The 21,675-nt window shown below is 42.7% G+C and overlaps 1 protein-coding gene across 1 annotated transcript in view; it reads left to right on the forward strand.

Annotated features, from left to right (window-relative positions):
* Window positions 1-21,675, forward strand: part of JADE2 (jade family PHD finger 2) — a 143,584-nt gene that overhangs the window by 15,138 nt on the left and 106,771 nt on the right. Inside the window, exons 2-3 of the mRNA XM_053376823.1 lie at window positions 3,110-3,167; window positions 6,919-7,004. Of these exons, the coding sequence (XP_053232798.1) occupies window positions 3,110-3,167; window positions 6,919-7,004 (144 nt within the window). The remainder of the gene's footprint in view (window positions 1-3,109; window positions 3,168-6,918; window positions 7,005-21,675) is intronic.

Consider the following 21,675-nt stretch of genomic DNA (forward strand, 5'->3'; position numbering starts at 1 on the left):
TTCTGCCTGTTTGTGTTCAACCAAAGGTGAACCGTTCTGGAAGATTTACTAATGCCATCTTGGTAGTCAAGATAACCCCACAATTAATTGGTAGTTGTTGCAGCAATGAGCTCATATATGTTTATACTCACTTGCTTTGATATAAGTTAATGGGCTTGCTTTGATGTTATCCTTATCTGTGGGCTTGGGGTGCTGGGCTCTGAGCCCAGAAAAGGGGAACTATCTGTCAGACTTGGGTATTTGCCACCCATGCCCTCATCTGGGCAGGTGAAGCGACGGGAAGGCCTAGACAAAGTGACGTTTGCTGCTTTGTGTATAAAGAATGTATGCATGCTTGTTTGGGCATGGACAAGCCATCTCCTTTCTGTGGTGTCCATCCCACGTCTGCAAAGGCTGAGGGTGCTTACCTTTTTCCTCTCTTGAGAAGTACATAGAGCTAATGCAGGATGTTGGAAGAGTTATTGGAAGAGCTCAGATTAATTTTACTGGATCCAACGTTTACCTGCATTGCTTGGAAATGTAAGGCATGTGTGTGCATGTGTATGCTTTCTCTTTCTATGTCTCTGTGGGAGGGGGCCCTATCCAGGAAGGTGGGAGTGAAGGGATCGGAGGATGGTACCCATGACGCTTGCTCAAAAGTCCCAATGTCCCCATGGGCCTAGAAAGGTTTGTGATATATGACTTGTGCAGTTCGGACTAGATGTAGTGCCATCTGTTGCTAGATAGCAATATATAAGGGAGGAGGAATTGAGAGTAGGTGTAGTGTAGTAAGGATTAACTGCTCCATTTGTGCTGCATAGCGTATCATTGTAGTTACATCCAGCACAGTTAGCTGTGATGGTGTGTTCACAGCAGGGTTTCTGTACAATTGGTGTGTGAATCTCTGCTGCCCTTAATATTCTTTTTCTCTCAATATACTTGGTTCAGTGGACAGTAGGAAAAATGCTTTGGATTAACCAAGGATACTGTTCTTAAAAAATAAAGGAAAGCATAAGAGTTCTAGGAATAAGTGTTCCTAGAAATAACTTGGGCCATGTCTGCATTACAGTTTATATGGAGTGCAATCTGATTTCCATGCACATCTGACCTGTGCACAGATGTGCATTCACCCTTATGCACCATAGCAGAGAGTTAATTGATGTAGATGCAATGGGTTGGTATGTAACATGGCATCTGGCATACTTCTTCCTCTCGGGAATCATTTGTTTTGCAAACAACTTCCACACCTGCATGCAAATACTGTGAGAGGGACGCATAGGCTTTTTTGTTAGTGTTATGTAGAAACAATACCACTTACCGTGAGCTCTGACCTTTGAGATACTTGCATGCCCACCCACTTTGTATGTACCAGCGGAAAGAGTGGTAGTGATAATGTGCAACACAAGTGAGGCTATGAATAATTGGAAGACAGTTGGCTTGCGGTATGGACATAAATGAACTGAAGTAAAGATTAGCTTCTTCCATCTTAGAGATTTGGTGGTGATCTTGGGGTGTGCACCTCCCTCTCTCCTGTTTGAATATGAAATTGGGTTTGTGCCAAAATATAAACCTCCAGAGTGGCTTCTTGTGCTTCTGGAGTGTGCTGGGTCATATCCTGATGTGGATCCTCTAGTTTAAACAGGCAGTGGTTCATTGGTTTGGGCACTAAAGTACTGTAATACAAGGTCATGGGTTGAGAATTGTGCCAAGGTGCCATCTTTAATCAATAGTGTCACCCTCCCCTCAAGGTAAATGGCGTTTCCATGTGCTCTGGCTTCTGTCATGGTGTTCTGTTGCGCCAGAAGCGGTTTAATCATGCCGGCCACATGATCTGGAAAGCTGTCTGTGGACAAATGCCGGCTCCCTTGGCCTGAAGAAAGATGACCGCCGCTCCCCATAGTTGCCTTTGACTGGACTTAACCATCCAGGGGTCCTTTACCTTTTTTTTTACCTAGTTGCAGAAGCTCAGTAGGAGGCTAGTCTTTTAACCCATTTCATACAGGAAACTTAATCAGGAGCATACATTTCTGGGAACAGAAATTTCTCCCTCAAACCCTTCTAAATGTCAGTCCTAAAATCTTGGTGAAAACCCTTGTGAATGTTATTGACTTGGTGAAATCCGCATGATAAGCATTTTACATTTCAGTGGCTTGTTGAATGGAGCCAGCCACCATGTGGTTCAATTTTCAAACCATCACCATGGGGCTATTGCTTGTCCAAGACTACATGTCCCCTTAGCAAACTAATTTCCACCTTTTATTTGACATCAAGTCAAAGATCGATGGTGTTGCCGCTATGGGCCATGGATGGTTTCTGAAGGTGTTCTCCCAAACTTTTCATCAACTCATTTGCTCCATTGGGCAATTGGCTATAAGTAAGTGCTGTAAAGGTAAAGGTAAAGGTACCCCTGCCCGTACGGGCCAGTCTTGACAGACGCTAGGGTTGTGCGCCCATCTCACTCAAGAGGCCGGGGGCCAGTGCTGTCCGGAGACACTTCCGGGTCACGTGGCCAGCGTGACTTCGCTGCTCTGGCGAGCCAGAGCCGCACACGGAAACGCCGTTTACCTTCCCGCTGGTAAACGGTCCCTATTTATCTACTTGCACCCGGGAGTGCTTTCGAACTGCTAGGTTGGCAGGCGCTGGGACTGAACAACGGGAGCGCACCCTGCTGCGGGGATTCGAACCGCCGACCTTTCGATCAGCAAGCCCTAGGGGCTGAGGCTTTTACCAACAGCGCCACCCGCGTCCCAAACTTGTGCTGACCTTGATCCAAATTTAGATGCATGGTATCCTTGAGTTCTCCACGCCACAGTGATGGACATTCCTTAAATTTGTATTGTAGAATTGGTTTGAAAGTTTTGGTTTCCACGAATTCTGCATGATTAAAAATAAAACACACCCAAGTGGCAGAGGGATTTAGAAGAGAAGTGTTACTGCACCTTAAACTGCAGTGGTTCAGTGATGTTCTTTTTCACTCTTTAAGCCCCTGGTAATTCTCTTGTCATTAGGCTAAGTATTCACTGGTATGGTTGGGTTAATGCGATGTGTGGATATCCTGAGATAACAGTGATTTGGTGCCATAATGAGTTTCCTGAACAGTAAGTGTAATATTCACTTTCTTTTGTTACAGATGGAAGAGAAACGGCGAAAGTACTCGATCAGCAGTGATAACTCAGACACCACTGACAGTAAGACCTTTAATTCAAGGCTTTGAACAAGATAACTAAACGATTCACCTCCAGCAGGGAAAGCATTTGAATAATTACTTTGCAGACAGCCAGGGAAAGCTACATTTTACTGGGTAGTCCCTGAACAATAAATTGTACTTGGGGATTGCTTTTCAAAATATGCTAGAAGACGTTAATATCCACTTGCATATCTGGCAGTGGGGTGCCTTTTGTCTGATCTAAGTGTCCTTCTCCTCCTGTGAATGGTGCGCAAGAGGAAGCCATAAAATAAAACTGATTATAAAACTTTGACTCAGACAAAACCCTTATTAGACAGCACACTGCAACCTATCTTCTCTCATAACAGCTTAGTCAAAGGACACTGGGCTTCAGGAAGGAGCAAGTGTTTGAAATAAACTTAACTTAAAGTAGTCTTTGGCAAGGCTGGAAGCTATCTGATGGCTACGTTACAGGAACAGAAACTGAGGAAAACACCAAACACAAGGAAGCCAAAAAGAGGCGAAGCCTCCAAGTGGTGCTTAGAAGTACAGCATTTTAATTGAAAGATGCAACATAGTCAACACATTTTGACATACGACTTCTTCCATGTTCAATAAAGTGTTCTGTTTCCAAGCATAATTTTGAGTACTGTATGGGAACTGTTCTGGCTCAGTTTTCCATCAGTAAATTGTGTAGTTTAGGCTCTTAGCACTTCAAGGGCAGAATGTTTGTTGGCATAAAAACAAACTGTAGGTGGTTAAACTGGGCATAGTGTAGGAATTAGTTTGGGATGTGCAACATGAACACAATTTACTTTAGTGTGCAAATATTATGGACTCTTCTCCGTAACTTCCCATGCTCAGTTACCTTTAAACAAGCTACAAGATGTGGCATTTAAAACCGTGTGACAATGTGCAGCTACTGTCACTTCCTGGAAAAGGAAGGTCATGGCTGTGTTTACAGTTACTCTGCAGGAGAGCATTTGTCAACAGTTAAAACATCACCTACTGCATAAATACCAAAGTCCAACTGAGATAAGGTGGTGCAGTTTAATACTCTGATTAACAATGTTTTAACCCCTCAAGAGCCCTGAAGCTCTCCTGAAAAGTTTTTTTAGAGGTTTATTTTTTAGGGTTAATTAAAAGGATAAGACTAAACCATTGGGCAGCAGCTTGGCAGGGTTACTTTTGTAAAGGAGTTGGATTCATCCACTGGTACAGCCTGGTGCTGAGAGGAAGGGGTGATAGTTCAGGGATAGAGCATGTGCCAGGCAGGCAGAAGGTTGAATGGCTGGCATCTCTTGTTAAAGGATCTCCAGTAGAAGGGAATTGAGTGCAGCCTTCCCCACTGGTGCTTTGCAGCTGTTGTTAGACTCCCAACTCCCACTCAGTCAGTATTGCAAATGGTCAGGGACGATGGGAGGTGTAGTCCAGAGCCTCTGGAGGCTACCAGGTTGGTAAAGGCTGATTTAAACAAGACACTGCTAACTGAGTGGACAATACTGGTCTAGATGTTCTAACTCAGTAAGAATCAGCTTCATGTGTTGTGCTTTGCCTCTTGAGTTAGCCATGTGAGGCTGGATGATTCCACTCTTGGGATCAGACACTTCCTGTGGATTTTCCCTTGCTGACCCAAACTTCTAGGTGGAGTTTAACATTTCTTCCACGTTTAACTTTTTAATACAGGGGTGTACACATCCAGGACTTGATACATTCAAATGCAAAATGAGAACAGCATATTATTACAAATCTTTCATTATGTCTATACACATCTTTATACGCAAGTGTCTTTCGTAAAAGAATAACCAACCACCTCTTTGAATAGAGCGTCCAAAAGCTATATGCAAGTACAGGACTGTGATCTGCAGTGTTCTTTAACTCATGTAAGAGTAACAATACAGTACAAAAATTGGCTTGCATTTGGTTTTGGGTTAGATTTCCCCACACAGATGTTTTCAGAATCGTATGCACGGGTAGGCCTCAGCATGGCCTATATAGAACTACTTCCATAGCCTTTTACCCCTTGAGGTAGTGTATGTGCATCATTACACATGCCGGCATGCTGGCAAAGAGTTTGTCTACCCATTCAGATTTATAAGTGTCAGACTCAAGGAGGAGTTGACACGTGGGAGGGAAAGTTTGCCCTCCTGACCCACAGAATAAAGCAAGTTTATTCTGAACCGAGAAAGCCAAAAGAGATAAATGGCAGCATAAGGTTCTATGTTATGATTTAATTGGAACAAGTCAAGCAACAAGGACCTTTTTAGCCTGCGGGGACTTTTACTGCAATGGCAACAGCAGCTTTTCCCCCCTCTTTTTTTTTTTTTTTGCAGACTCTCTGCATGGAGAGCCTTTAAAAAAATGGTAAAGGTGTGATCTCTAGCACTTGAGAGAGGATCAGAACAGAGCTTCTGCATAAACTATTTAAAGCAACAGCTAAAAGAGCAAGTTTCTGTGGCCTTCCTCTAAATAGCAGAACCACATAACAATGGATGGTTTTATCAAATACCCTGGCTGGCATCTTAAATTGGATTAGAAGAGACTTAACACAATTAACAACAGTTTGTAATCCTTGAATGTCTGCAACCTGTAAAATCCACTCATTCCGTGACTGCTTGTGTGAGTACTCAGCACCTCATGTGAAGTACACTTCAATGACCAATAAAATTAAGGCTTGTTGATGACACTTGAGTTGCTACAAGGGCTCTTGCCGGGCTGCTTCATTGTAGACCTCACCATGTCTAAAAGCTGCCATTCTTGTCACTTGGTAAAGCACCTGAGGGAGTTGCTCTAGCAAGAGACTCCTCCCAGGGCCATAGGAAGCTGCCTTAAACTGAGTTTATCTATATTGATCCATCTAACTCAGTATTGTCTACATTGACTGGCAGTGGCTCTCCAGGATTTCATGCAGGGCTGTCTCCCAGCCCTACCTGGAGACGCCTGTGGGGCTTGAACCTGGGAAATGCTTGCAACAATGGAGCAATCTGCTTAGGTGTGTTGAATCCTTTACTTTAGGTCTGCATAGGTTGGCTCACAGTGACTGAGATGATTAGCACAGGGGGGAAAGCAGGAAGGAATCACCCAACAAAGAGTTAGAGCTAATTAAAAACCTCAGCTTTGTTATTAGATTTCCACTAAGGTTTGTCCACTCTTGTTAGGCTTAAAGCTACTAGCCCATAACTGAAGCAACACTTGATGCTTCACCTGGATTTGTATTTTCTTAAGACCCAGATGCGTGTCCAAATTAGAAGCATTTGAAGTACAATAGCTACACAGGATATTCAAGAGCATCATTTAGGACAGTGGTTCTCAACCTGTGGGTCCCCAGATGTTTTACTACAACTCCCATCATCCTTGAGCTCTGACCTTGCTAGCTAGGGGTGATGGCAGTTGTAGTTCACCAACATCTGGGGACCCACAGGTTGAGAAAGGCTGATTTAGGAGAAACCTATATTTCCAATCAAATAATGCATCTAGCAAAGAGATAATTCAAACAAGAGGCAACAGGAGCAAAACAAAGCTGCTGGCCTCACGTAGAACCAGTTTATATACCTCTGCTAAGTTTCACCCAGTCGCTTTCTCAGAAGTTCTGGTGCATTGAATTATTCTCCTCAGCAACACAGTTGGTGTTCAGATTACTGTCCATAGGTCCTGAAGAATCTTCAACAAATGATCTGTAAATTTCTTGTTAGACACCAGTTAGATGGTGATTAGACTTTTCTTCATGGAAGTCTTGCTGTTGTTATCTTAATGAATTTTGTTTTTGTTTGAAGGTCAGACAACATCAGCTTCAAGATGCTCCAAAATTCCAAATACAAAATCCGGTTGGTCAAGACAGAAGGAGAAGAAACCCTCAGAGGTAAGTTGCATTTCATCTTTCTATTCAGCCTCCGTGTTTGGCGGAGTGTGTGTGTAGGTTTAAATACAAAAAGTAATGAGCTCAAACCTGAAGTTAAGGGCGGCACTTGACACACCAGCAGGGATCAGAGACACTAGAAGAAAGCCCATATCTCTCTCCTTAGAAATACATAAACAATTCTAGTGAACTCCCATCTGAAGATGCAGAAAGCACATCCAGCACCATTTTAGTGCAGGGCCAGAACTCTGCTTCTCATAACACCTCTCCAGCTAACAGCTGTAGCTGGGGCTAGATCTGGTCCGAGGAATTACAGCTATATGACAGTTCCCAGTTGAGCTTTGCTAGAGCTGTCTGTCTAGTTGCTGTCCTTGGTCCTGCAATACCTACTATCTTTTGGCTTTCATTGCACTTTTGATCCAGGTAAACCCCTAGTTCATCCCAAACTTGAGTCCAAGACAAATGAAAGCCTCTGCAGACATTCATTCACTGTCATTTGTATTCTGGTTCCACTTTTTGTCTTGACGTGGTAAAACCTTAATTACAGGTTTACTCCTTGATACGCTTACATATGTATATATTTTAATTTTGCACACTGGTGTGGAGCTGTTGGGTAAGCTGTGACCAAGCAGAAGGCATCCAGAGTTGTGGTATATGACCATCCACAGAAAGACTTGGGGACGGTCCAGTAAATGGCTTTCCATAGAGCTCACTAAAACCTAGCCTTGAGCATATCGTTTGTAGATGATGGAATGTTACCATCCTTGCAGCACTCATGGATCAGTCTAATGTGTGAATGAGCCTGACACAGTGGGAAATGCTCCAACAGACTTCCATATGGCTTCCAGTTTCTTTAGCTATTTTAAGACAATAGCTAAATTTGACTGGATGACGAGTATTCTCAGTAGACCACAGTTTAGTGTTATCCTGCATCTCCCAACAAGAAGCAGTTTGTGTGTGCATTTGGGTGGTGCCAATTTTAACTACAGCTAAAGATGCAGTGCTGCACTAGTGGCGTTTGGGATGAAGACTCCACATAGTGCAGGAACGAATGTATTTTGTTTATTCTAACGTTCATTGGCTGTGTTTCCACTGAAAACTTTGCTTAAGGCAATGCACAATAAAATTAAATGCACAGAATAAAAGAAGCAAAACAGCAAACTACAACTCAGCAGAGAACGAAGATCAAATTCTATACATCAGTTACATTTTTTAGTTTCGCTGTCTGGTACTTGTGGTGAAGAACAGCTCATTTGACAAGAAAGGTTAGTTATACATATTTCTCTAGGCCCCCAGGAAGTGTGTGACACACAGTACCCAACAGAAGAATCAGATTCCTCGGAGATGAGGTGAATCACTCATCACAAGTTGAAGGAGAAACAGCCTGGCCCTTTCAAATGACAACTCAGGGTTGGAAAACTGTTCTCTTTGGTTGCCTGAGGTGTCATTCTCCATTGCCCTAGCAAATACCATTCCTTTCCAAGATACCACGTTTCAGGAATTACGCCTTTGCACAGACTGAGAACACACATTGCTGTAGACTGAAAACATGAATTTTGTTGCCATGTGGGAAGAACTGGCTGTTCATGGTGAACAGGAAAGAAGATATAACGGGTGCTTTTAACACATTTATTTATTGTGGCTACACCTGTATGTGCGGTTACTGAGAAAGGAATCAAAAGCATATAGACAGGCTTGAATAAAATGGCCTTGTGGGATCTAAAAAACATTCCCTGTCATAGCACTGGTGAATCTTCACTGTAGTGTAAGCATTATTAAATATTTATTTCTAAATTTTAGAATTTTTTTAAAAAAGTACTTAGAATTAGACAGCACTTTCAAGCACTCCACATACAGTGACTTGGATCCCAAGTTGCTCCTCCATTCACACCAGGGAGATGGCAGTTTTTGACTGCGCACCCCCGTCCCAAATCATCCCCAAAGGTTTCACAGTCCCCAGGAGAATATTTTCAGGGGACATCAGAGGAAAACTGAGGCATGAAAGCCCCATGATTGTGAACTCTGTTGTGATCCAAGCCATTACAATGAAACTCTTACAACACCCCTGCAAGGTGGGTGTGTATTATCAGCCCCGTGTAGTAGATGTGGGCATTGAGGCTGTGAAGCAACCAATGACTTGCCTAAAGCTAGACATTAACGGCAGATGTAATACTCTGGGACCTGCTGATTCATAGCTCAGTCTTTTAGCCACTCTGCCACATTGACTCTCCAAATGAGCTAAGATGCCGTCTCTGGCACACTAAAAAGCAGCCCTGGATTCTGGAAGGCGTGAGATCCAAGATGAACGACCCTAGGGCTGTCCCTCTTGAGGCCGTGTTCTAGTTCCATCTTTGAGCTGAGATGCCCTTCTTGTTTCCTCTAGATAGAAGCATAGGCAGGAAAGATAAGGAATCAAAGGCATTAGTGCAACATAGTCATTAGCTAAATCAAGAGTGGTGCTTATTATGAAAGGCTGTGTGACAAGGGATTAGCTATATGCATTTGCAGTGCAACTGGAAAAACGAGCTTCTTTGCAGAGGAAAAAAACACACCAAGCCTTTTGTCAACACTGAGGTCATTATGCAGCATTATCAGGACACCCAGCAACAAACCTGAGGCCCGGTCCAAACAGTCAAGGTAGCTGCCATGTATCTGTGGAGATGGTGAGACTATAGAGTCCTAACATAATATAGGCTTCTGCTTACATATGCGTTAGCAATGTGGTTTACAAACGTGAGCCATAATGGCTCTCCTTTGGCAAGACAATTTATATATATTCCTTTTGACAGCCTGAAGATGTATTTGAGTGGTGATAAAGCATAGTGAAATTGTAGTATGGAATGAATTGCAAGGCTTTTCACTGTTCTCCTGTGTCTGTTCCTCTTATTCAAGGGCTGGCTAGTGACATATACCAAGGGAATATGTATGTAAAGAAGTACAACCAAGGGATTGGGGAATACCCTTCTTTTGGCTGCCACAGCACAGGTTAGCCAGATACAGTGGTACCTTGGGTTACAGACGCTTCAGGTTACAGACTCCGCCAACCCAGAAATAGTACCTCGAGTTAAGAACTTTGCTTCAAGTGGAGACAGAAATCGTGTGGCGGGAGGCCCCATTAGCTAAAGTGGCACCTCAGGTTAAGAACAGTTTCAGGTTAAGAACAGACCCCCAGAACAAATTAAGTTCTTAACCAGAGGTACCACTGTACTAAAAACAAAGACTGTACAGTATGTGGTTAAGTGATCTTAAGTGTGACAACCTCTTTTGCCCTTTTCCAATCCTGCAAGACCTCTGTCATCACCTTCCCATTGTTCCCTGAGTTTCTGGTTCCTGGCCTCTGAACAGCATTTAGATCTGACCTTGCTGTGTTTGGGATCCATATTAGCTGGGAGCTGCCAGAAATTGTCCACTGAAACTATCAACTTAATGTAGCCATTCAAAGGGCAAATGGCATACTAAGAACCAATAGTAAAGAATATATAATGCCTCATTTACAATTATGTTCTGCCTGCCTTTTGAATATTTAGCACCATTTTTGGTTGCCGTCTTATGGAAAGGATTTAGTAGACTTTGGAAAATAAAGCAGAATAAATTGACCAGGAACACGGACCAGGGGCCTTAGATAGCAAAAGGGAGAGATGAATGGTAGTACTATATCTGCATAGTACTGCTCTATAGCAAAACGAGGAAATGCTTACTTAAACACACAGGTTTTAAAACAGATGGAAGGAGATACTTTTACACAACTCACTATTAACCCACAGAACTAATTATATCGGGAAGGAGTGAAGGCTAACTTGCAACCAAAAAAAGGTTTTTATATTTTCACAGAAGTGCATCAGTGGTTTTGACCAAGATGTCCAGAGGCTTGGAATGTGGAATAAATTCTGCATAAGCCTTTTGTATACCTCTTCTGAAATTGCCAATACTTGTTGCTTTCAGAAAAAGGGTTGAAAACATCAATCACGTTCTAATACATAAGATTCAGAACAATTATTCACAATGGGGCCAGTTCTCAAACACACACTAATGAGAACAGCACAATCCTATAAAAGTCTACTCAGAAGTATGTCCTGTTGAGCTCTATGGGACCTGATCCCACATAAAGACGTGTAGGATTGTAGCCCTCAGTGCCTAATCTAGGTTCCAGTCCCACATCCAAGCTTAAGTGAAAGCATTAAGATAAAAGCCAATTCATTCCCATGGCTCCAAGTCCCTATCTAGCTGCCCATGCTGGTCTTGGAACTCACATTCCCATTTCTTGCCAAAAAGGTCCTGAACTTTGAGCAAAACAAAGCATTGCAATTCAAATTAAGCATGTTTATGAAAAATGGCCTTATCTTCTAGTTAAAAGCAGTTTTATTATTTGTTTTAGTTTTAAAGTCCAAAACAGAATCAAAAGCTTTAGATCTCAGCCAGAAGCAGATTTCACACAAACACAGAAAACTTAACCAAAGAGGAAGGAACTCTGGTGTTTTCCATGGACGCTTAAAGCAAACTAGGTGTCTAGCAGCACCAGATTTGCCAATCTGCAGCTGCTTTTAAAAGCATTGGCTGTTGGTGGAGGGTTTAAAGTGCCAGTTGAATTCTAGTGAGATTGGCTAGAGCTTTTGTAGGTGAATAAAACAGCCTTGAAACGGATATAGAAAAATTAATAGGAAAGCAAGTGAAGAGGCTGATGGGAAGAGAGAAAAGTGAAGTGGTTAGATATGAAGCAGAAGTGGTTTTGTGCCAAGCCAGTGAAAAGCAGCACATTATGGGAGATGGAGAATTTCAACAGTTGCACAGGGGTCTGACAAAACTGCTGACCATTATCATCTTCAGGTTTCTCTTGTTTGTACGCGTCACTGGGGTAATAAAGTTGAGTCTTCAGTGCAGCAAGAAAATGGCTTCTAAAATTATCTTTCTCTAGATTAGGGTCCAGTGGAAGTCTGTTTATGGTGGTGAAGTCCCGCTTGTTTCAGCACTTTGCAGAGCATATCGGCACTTCTCGTGGTAGGCATGTACTTACTGTAGACTGCTAGCCACAAATTTGCTTAAACTGCTTAATTGATTTGACTTCCCTGTATTTAAAGCAATTTTATTGCTTGAAGAGTTCCTACTTGTTTGGTCCTGTTGGTCAGCTGACTGTCAGTTGGAAACCAGACAGCAGTGGTAGGGGTTGGGGGGAATCTTCAGAGCCCTATTTGAAGATCCTGGGGATTGAACCAGGAAACTTCTTCATACAGAGCAGATGCTCTGCTACTGAGCTACAGTGCTTCATGTGTAACATCAATTCATGGATTCCATTTGCACCCATCTGCCTTTCCACCACATGCATCCATAAGGGAATGCCTTGCAGAATGGTAGTTTCCCCCAAAGTATAAATGCAAGTACGCCTGAAAATGATCTGCCTCTACTCAAAGTTTGAGGACTGTAAATTGTAGTCCTGTAGGGCCAGTGAGTAGAGGCAGATCATTTTCAGGGACACGGGTGGCACTGCGGTCTAAACCACTGAGCCTAGTGCTTTCTGATTGGAAGGTTGGTGGTTCAAATCCCTGCGTCGGGGTGAGCTCCCGTTGCTCGGTCCCAGCTCCTGCCAACCTAGCAGTTCAAAAGCGCGTCAAAGTGCAAGTAGATAAATAGGTACTGCATCAGCGGGAAGGTAAACGGTGTTTCTGTGCCCTGCTCTGGTTCGCCAGAAGTGGCTTAGTCATGCTAGCCACATGACCCGGAAAAACTGTCTGTGGACAAACATCGGCTCCCTCGGCCAGTAAAGCGAGATGAGCGCCACAAACCCAGAGTCGTCCGCGACTGTACTTAACTGTCAGGGGTCCTTTACCTTTACCTTTTTAGGGCCAGTGAACACACTTGGTTGCAGCTTGATCCTTTGTGCATGGTCGTGTTCTGGGTTATTGTGCATGACAATGGAGCATGCATAAGCCCGCTCTGCCCCATTAAACCCCATTCCACTCCCTTTCCTGGTTACCTCTGGGTTGCCGTGATGCTTGCGTGCACAGTTGTGCACATTCTAAATGTGTGTGAATTGGTCCTTGCCTGTAAACTGTTTGGTTTAGTATGGAATATACTGACCACAACACCCATGGAACAAAAAAACCCATAGAGTGTGATTCACCTAAAGATCCTGCATAAGGGATTCCACTTGTGCCATGGAGTCCCGTCCCCCCCACAGTCCCCTTCTGAATTTGGCTCTGGGGAACACTGGGAGAACCCTCAGAACAGCATGCAGGGGGAGGAGCAATTGTTCTGTCTGGCCAGCTGAAAATTTTGTGCAGACAGACTGATCGCCTCAGCTTGACATTGAATTCCACCCATAACGTTATGTTTATACTGAAGGAGTGTTATACTGGCCTTCAGGGCAGATTAGTCAGAACAGATGTTTCAGATTGGAGTGTTATGCTTTGGTCAGTTACTTTGGAGTAATCTCAGTGGCTTCAGTATACGTACTCTATGCTAAAGATTCTGCAAATCATAGCCTTAGGCTCATTTTAATACTCATGCAATAGCATGAACTGAGCATAAACAATTGTTCCAACACATTAATGAGCCTTCTCAGTGTGAGAACTACACAGCCTGCATCAGTGTCAGATTGTTCCTTTATGGGCAAAGTCTACAGCTGATAAAGTATTCAAATTAAGCAAATTTATGCAAAACTGTCTGATCTGCTAATTAAAAACGGATCTAAGCAAGACTTCCTTCAGTTTACTTAAGATGTCTAAAATGAAAATGATCACTTCTCCTAAACATAGTTGCTTGGAAAGTAAATCTCACTGTTTCAGTAGAACTTTCAAGTAAGAGTGTTTTGGATCAGGGCTTAGAGTCTCATTTCAGAATATGGCAGTGTCATGGATTGGCTAGAAATAATGATACTTTGAGAAGTGGCTGATTGGTTCTGCATTGATTATACAGTTTCTTTTAGATTCTGAACAAAAAATTTTTTTCCTTCCAGTAGCACCTTAAAGACCAACTAAGTTAGTTAGTTGGTCTTTAAGGTGCTACTGGAAGGAAAAAATTTTTTTGTTTTGACTATGGCAGACGAACACGGCTACCTATCTGTAACTGGAATTTTAGATTCTGCCAGCCTTCAAACCATTCATGAAGTTAGTGCCCAGTTGACTTACTCTTGCTTGGTAATTCCAGAGCACAGTCCATTAGGGGCTAACCTCACTGGATTTTAATATTCTAGGTTGCATTTTCTATGTCTCTTAAAAATAATATAACATCTAGTTGAACTTTTTTTTTAAAGAGCACTTCATATTTGGGCAGGTATAGCCGTAGGATGGCTTCCAACTCTATAAGCTGCTTATGAAAAGCTAGACAGCAGTCTTTATGATATTTGTTTATGGTTATTCTTGTGATCTCAGGTTCACACAATCAAAGTATTTCCTCCGCCTTGAACTGAAACCTGTGATTGGTTGTTTGAGCTCCGAGAAGTAAAGAGTCATGCTGGTTGGGTTATCTTTTGTTATGGCTGTGGCTAATATATGGGGCTATTGCTTCCTATTGATTCAAGGCTTTTAATTCTTCAGAAGTGTTTAAAAAGAATACCAACCCACTTTCCTAAGTAGGCAATAAATAAGAACCTTTGCAAATAGCATGTTGAAACACACTTGTGGTGGTTTGATTCAGCCTCTGCCAGTCTCGGGAGCTCAGAAGAGTGGAAATGACATATATTTCCATTGAGCTGATTTTTAATGACAGTATTTATCATGTTAAAGCAGTAGCCGATGCAGAACCAATAACTCAGAAGGACAGATTGCCAGTCCAGCACCTGCAGCAGGGTTTCTTACTGGCTTTGGAAGTTATAGATGTTTGCTGTAGGTTCTTTGGGAGCGGGAACTTTTCTCTGGGTGAATGAATTCTCCATTCACAAACTGTGTGAGGCAAGAAGAGTTCCGAATGGATGACACAGAGCTGATGAATGGCACCACAGGGGCGCCAAGTATGGGGTGCTCTGGGTGCCTGAGCACCCACCAAAATTTTGTTGTGGGTGCTCTGCACCCACACCACAGGGCCCCCACACAACTTCTGAGATTGTGCAAGGCCTTGGACAGCATCTCTGAGGCCTCAGAGATGCTTTCTAAGGCCTTCTGAGGTTTCAGAACCTGACTTCCGGTGGTACCGGAAGTCAGATTCCAAGGCTGGGGGTGGGTGGGTATGACATCATGCACTGGGCACCCATAACCTGGGGCCCAAGTTGGCTCCCCTGGTACACCATAGGCTTTATTAGAGCAACCAGTTGGCAATTCACCCATCAGTCAGTACAATAGCCCTAATCCAATTAAAGTTGGTGGTGCCAAAGTCCCATTGAAACCAGTGGATAAAACACATGGACTAACTTAAGTCCAGATCCTTTCAGTAGAACTTAAGGTCAAAGGGTTATATCCAATGGAATCCCCTCAGAACCAAAATTTTGTTTCCAGAATGGGAGGGTGCTGTGCTGTGTGTCCTCTAACTACATCCCTCATCCGTACCTGTTGTTCATTCTCATTCTCTATTAGCAAAGGAACCATATGGTTTAGTTGACATGTTTCCAGTTCATGTTTAATTTTCTAGCCAAAAGCCATGACAAACTTTTATTAGGCAATAGTATTAATAAAACAATACAGAACATACATCCATAATATAAAAATCCATAGTATAACTAAGGCTTTGTGAATCTCTGACAGCTAAAATTATGTTATTTTGCCTTTTAAAAATCCAGCTTGCCAACACCCATGATGTAAGAGAGAAGTTTCCAGAGACACCAGCAAACTGAAATCCAGCTTGATTTCAGATTAAACCTCCGAATCACCACAACAATTTATAGTGATTTTCCTGATGCTTTTGCAGCCAGTGCATAGATGGCCACTCTCTGTGTTATGAAGCTATTATTTTCCTTCAGAAGAAACCAAATCCTTTCTGCTGGGGTGTGCCTGCTTGCTTGTGTGAACAAGGGTTTCAGAAAGTGATCTCTTGGATCTCTATATGAGGGGCAGTCTAACAGATAATGAGTGATGTATTTTACCTGAGGTTGACCACAAATACAAAGTCTGTCTGAGTATGTTATAGCGGCCATCCAATACTGCAGTGGGTGTCGCTTGGAAATGCAGCTCAGCAAAGGCATTTCTTAAGGAAACTGGTGAGAGTTCGGTCAGATAATGAGCTCTGAAATGCTCTGTTCTCAAGAGTGGATACCAAGGGGGAAAATTGGTGTTTCTAATTAATTGTAGGTTCCTTCTGGATTCTATCTAGAAGAGCCAGTCCTTTAGTTGACACTTATTCAAGGTCAAAATAGAGCTCATTTCTGAAAAATAATAACACAAACATCTTGACAAGCTGCTTTCCAGAGCTGGTTATCGCCCGATTCTATATAGCACAGTACAGGAAAATGCTCAATAGGCACAGTAGCAATTTTAAAAATGTACTTCAGCTGAGTACAGTCCACTTTTGCCTTAGTTGTTGGACTGGACTCTGTGCAAAGAAGAACTGCTCATATCCCTGGTGGTAGAGAGTAAAGCTTCTGAAAAAAATAAGTGCCAGGACTGCCTCAAGCAAAGCCAAAATAATGCAGCCCAACTCTCGTTGGGGCAAAATTTCCAAAGGTGTTCGTGGCACTATTCAGACACTTAATTCCTGCCCTCTTCTGTTCTATCCTTTCCCCTCATGGTGCCAACATCTGAAGCTGATCTCTTTGCCCAAATACATGGCAGAAGCAGTCATGGCTTCAAATGCTATTGCCTTCCATCTTCCATAACTTCCATACTCTGCTTTCTTCTCCAGAAATTTGTTACATAGAGAAGGCCCGCCTGTGCAACTAATTTCTGCTTGGGCGTGTCCTGATTGTCTTTTGCCCAGTGGCTACGGAAAGGCCAAATAAACTAGAGCCATAAAGCTGATTAACCTATCATATTCCTGACCAGTTTATCATTCTGTTAAATTAGAGGTGTATCCCTTTAAACGTTTCTCATTGTTTGGAGAAGCAATTAACATCTTCCAAGCAGATCAGTGGAACTGGTGTTGCTAAGCAGCAGAACTTTAAAGATAATTTGTCAATTTCTGCAGAAGGAAGAAAATAATAAACAGTCCTATTGAGAGAAAATTGCTCGTTTTCTAGTATGCAACTTTCCCTCCACCACCAGGTCTTCAGTTCACCATTGCTCAATTTATTCTTTATTTAGCTTCTATAAATAATTCGGCATTGAGTGGAATGATTGAGTCTTTTCCCAAACGCTAATCCTAGATAATTTGAAACAAAAGGGGGGAAATGTTCAGATTACAGTCTGAGTATATAGCTGTTGGTAGCTTTCCAGACCACTTCTGTGGTTTCTTTTAGGCCTTTTCTGCAGCATTCCATCACTTCTAAAGGCCCCTAGTTTGAACATTCATAATTTTGTGCATTTCCAGCTCCACATCAGAAGAAGTATCATCATCACTAGAGTGGTGGCACACTTCCTTGTCTTTGAATGTGGGAAGCTTATCTCTTCAGAGGGGGGCACTAAACAAGTGAGGTAGCAATATTACAAATCAAGGCTGTGCATGCCTTTCCATTTTCAAGGAAATAGATGCAGTCATTTGGCATAATATTAGAACTAATCTGCTGTCTCGGTCCTGATATGAAAAGCCAGAAGAGACAGCTTGGGAGTAGGGGATGCTGGGAAAGGGTAAGTTAGTGAAGGGAAAAGCTGTGTGGATGTTCAGGTAAGATATTTGTCCCAAACATCCATTCTGGATTCTACAAGCTCTCTTGAGCTTTGATACCCTGCGACTGTTGCGTGTTTTCCATTCAGTCCTGGCTCACCAGGTAGCCAAAGCCTCACAAACAGCTCAGTATATGTAAGCTTCTCAGCAAAGATGATGCTGCCAGAGGCTGCAGCAGGTAAGAACATGTGTTCAAATGCAGAGAAGCCATGACACCCATTAAAGCCGTCCTGGTGACATAGAATGAACTAAATAAGTGGAGCCAGGTAGCTGCTGGAAATCAGTCAATCAAACAAACAAACAAACTAAAACTCAAACCAACCAACCACCACATTTCATTTTTATGGTAAGGAGCTTGCTTGCAAAACAAGATTCCTTTCTCATCCAGGCACATGTCAAGGAGAAGGTGTGTCCACCTGCTGCTACAAAAGAACCCCAAAGTGATTGATTTTTAATGCTTGATCTTTAATGCTTGATCTTCACTGCCTGTGTGCCTGCGGCATAGAAGTTGGGGGTGGGGAGGGAGAGCGTGAGTGAGTGAGTGAGTGAAGAGGGAGGGGGACTGCAATGAAAGCAGCAAACTGTCAGGTAGCTGACTGTCAATTAAGCGAACTGCTCTTCATTCATGACCTTCCGTTAGCCCACCCTCTGCCGAAAAGGCCTCCAGATGGTGGGGAGGGCGAGGAGGAAAAGCACTTTACTGCAACAATAACAGATTACGGAGGCACGCTTAACTCTGCTGACATTTGGTCTGTGAATGAGATCTTCCCCTTTGTAGGGGTTCATTGGGTGGGAGTTCAGACGCTGCTTGGATGGGACAATATAAGCAGATAGACAGCCAGATTAGATGGAGTTAGCTTTTATCTCCTGATGCCCTATTAAAACTATTTGGGTGATTCACGCCATTGAAGATTCCCATCTGTGTCTTTCTTTCTTTCTTTCTTTCTTTCTTTCTTTCTTTCTTTCTTTCTTTCTTTTTTGCATGGACTCTGCAAACAGTATCAGCCCCCAAGCGCTAATGCATTATATAGTGCCCAACAGCCTGCCATTTAGTTCTGTTGAGAAATTTTCATTTTTGTAGTGCACACCTCTCCAGTCACGTCTGCAAGTGAAAGCACAGTACTGGTTGTATGGATTTCTGACTTCCATTTCCAATTTCCTTCTACCACATCTTAGAACAAGACAGTGTTTCTCTCTTGTAACAATTTCCAGAGGGGTTAGCTGTGTTAGTTTCTTGCAGCAAAAACCGAAATGAGGGGGGGGAAACAATTTCCCTCTGACCTTGCTGTTTACAATTCCTAACCACCAGCAGCCTCCAACCAAGCGTACAGATAGATAGGTACCTGTAACTCAGGACAACACTTCATGCATCTGATAATGTGGACTGTATTCCATAAAAAATCTTTGTCTTTAAGGTACCACAGGATTCTTTGTTGTTTTCTCTCTTGTGCTCCAGTACTTCCATTTCACCAGAATATATTGATAAAAAGGTCCCAGCCGTTGCATACCCAGATTTACTAATATCCCTGTTCATAGACACCTATAACTTAGCCTGACATGAAGCCCTAAACTATCCACATGAGAATACACTGTTTTATGTTGAGTTTAATACACTGGGTGCAAATTCTGTGTTTTATCAATGGTAGGTAGAAAAGGGTTAGGGTTGGTTAGGCAAGTGAAGAGTTGAAGCTATCTGGGATGCTTGGCAGAGCTAGGAACTCAAGCTTTGCATCAGCAGGACTATCTGGGATGGTTTCAGGACCATGGCTAGAGTGCCTGTAATATTCTCTGACAGGCAGGTAACACTGACCATGTTTGAACAATCAGATCTTTGTTTAATAAACCAAAATGCTCACGAGCTCATGGTTTAGTGTGAAGTTTGAAAGTGTCCCATGTAACATGAGAGCAGAGAGCAAGAGCGTACTTGCGCAGGATGCAGAGCTCAAGGGAACAACACATTTAAGCAAAGCAAAAGCCATTCCAGATTCCTGCAGGCAATCCCTTGCTTGGACGCAGGGGGAGGCAGAGCTGAAGTATCACTACAACTTAAACCATAGGATACTTGAAATGTCATTCCTTCCTATTGTTTAAGTTGTAGCATGTGATTCTCAGTTAGCATGCTTTAAAAATGGGAATAAACAGATTCATAGAGGATAAGTTTGTCAGTTCCTCTTAGGCATGATAGCTATAAATGGAACCTCCATGGCCAGAGGCATCCATCTATTGATTATTGGATGCTGGGAACTTTCACCCGGGGGGCGGTGAGTGGGCTTTGCTTCCAAGTCTCCCTCGGGGTATCTGATTGGCTGCTGTTGCAGACAAAAAGGTAGACCAGACCGTGTCACATTGCTTTGCTCAAGCATTGCTGCTTGCTGCTTGTTTTCTGTACCAGTTTTGCACTGATGGGGAGCTTCCAGTGTTAACTTTTTAAACTGACGCTGTTGGCTAAACCTGCTGCGATAAATCCCTGCCCTGTTCCACAGTTGTTTTTGCCTGTGTCACTTACCGAAGAAGCTGCTCTTGCCAAGGTTTCAAAATGCCTATTTTCTGGACAAAGCTAAGAGTTTCTCCTGTGTCTTCTTTCTTCTTGGTCTCTCTACTTCTTCCAGACGCTATCAGTCACGTCACCCTCTGATTCTTCTCTTCTTCAGGCTGACTTCTTCCAAAACTCTTCTTGTCTCTCCAACTGCCTTTTATTTGGTCAATTCTGTTTGGTTCTTTCATTCCCCATGGGAGTTCTAGAGAACTTAGCCTTTATTTCCCTCCTCTTCTCACTCTGTATGTTTGTCTTCAGATGTTTTCTTTTTCTCCCTTTATGTTGAGGAGTCTCCAGTCTGCATTTCCACCCCTGCCTCTCTCAGTTGTCACTATGGCTGGAATCCAGACATGTCCACAATGAACCGAGAGGGCCAGCTCTTTGCCTCCTGTTTTCAATGTGCAAGTTCCCACTGCAGAAGAGGCAAGCTACTTTTTAACATTGAATAGCAGCTTGTTTCTTGGACAGTGGGAATTTCTGGTGCTTTTGCCCTGAAGTCAACTCTTCCATTGTGAACCACCCTGGGATGTTCAGATGAAGGATGGTATACAAATTTAATAAATAACAACAACCTCCATTTTTCTTCATGTCATGCTGCCCATTGAAATTCAACACAGCAAAGACAACATTCCCAATCTCTTTAGCAAATCTGTTTCCTCTCCTTGGTTTTTTTTTGGGGGGGGCGGCATTGGTTATTGTCAGATACTTTGTAGTCTCCTTCAAGCAGCCCTGGTCCTCTCGCCATCCTTCAGTTTCAATATCGATGCTGTTTTTTGTTTCTTTGTTTTAGGTCTTTAAAATCCTGAAGCGTTTAAAGGAGGCTTTTCAGAGATGGAGAGAAAAAGAGCAAGGTTTAAAATAGGCATAAAATGCTGTCATTAAACCACATCCAATATATGGGCAGGCAGATTGTCATGGTCACCAATCCTAATAGATATGCAGCGCTTAGCAGACTAGGCATCTGGTGGAGGCTTTGCTTTATCTTGTTTGCTCTGTCCCTTTAGGAGATAGTCACTTGGCAATACTCAGTAACTTAAAACCACCTCTAGCCTGATATAGTGACAGAGAACAGCAAACACATGGAATGTATTTCTAAAAGGGCAACAGTGTTCATTATGTTTTAGAAAAAAAGTCCTAGATTAGCATTGGGCTGCCTTTTCCTTTTTTATTAGCTGTCTTATTGCCTGATAACTAGATATGCAAAACTGCAAGGATTCTGACATCTTTTGCAAATCCTGCCTTGTGTTTAATTAGCATTTATCTTAATCTCATTTTAATTTTTTTTTTCACACCCAGCAGCGCAATCAAATGCTACTGCGGCATTTTTTAACAATTATGTTATGTTGGCAGATAGAGACTTCAAGGAAGCTGACCTTTCTCAAGCCCAGACTTATAAAAGAGTAGGCTGTTAATTATGTTTTTATTGGAAGATGCATCCCGACTGCGTCTGGGCAGTCC

Source organism: Podarcis raffonei, chromosome 2 (assembly GCF_027172205.1).
Source record: "Podarcis raffonei isolate rPodRaf1 chromosome 2, rPodRaf1.pri, whole genome shotgun sequence".
NCBI classification, from domain to species: Eukaryota; Metazoa; Chordata; class Lepidosauria; order Squamata; family Lacertidae; genus Podarcis; species Podarcis raffonei.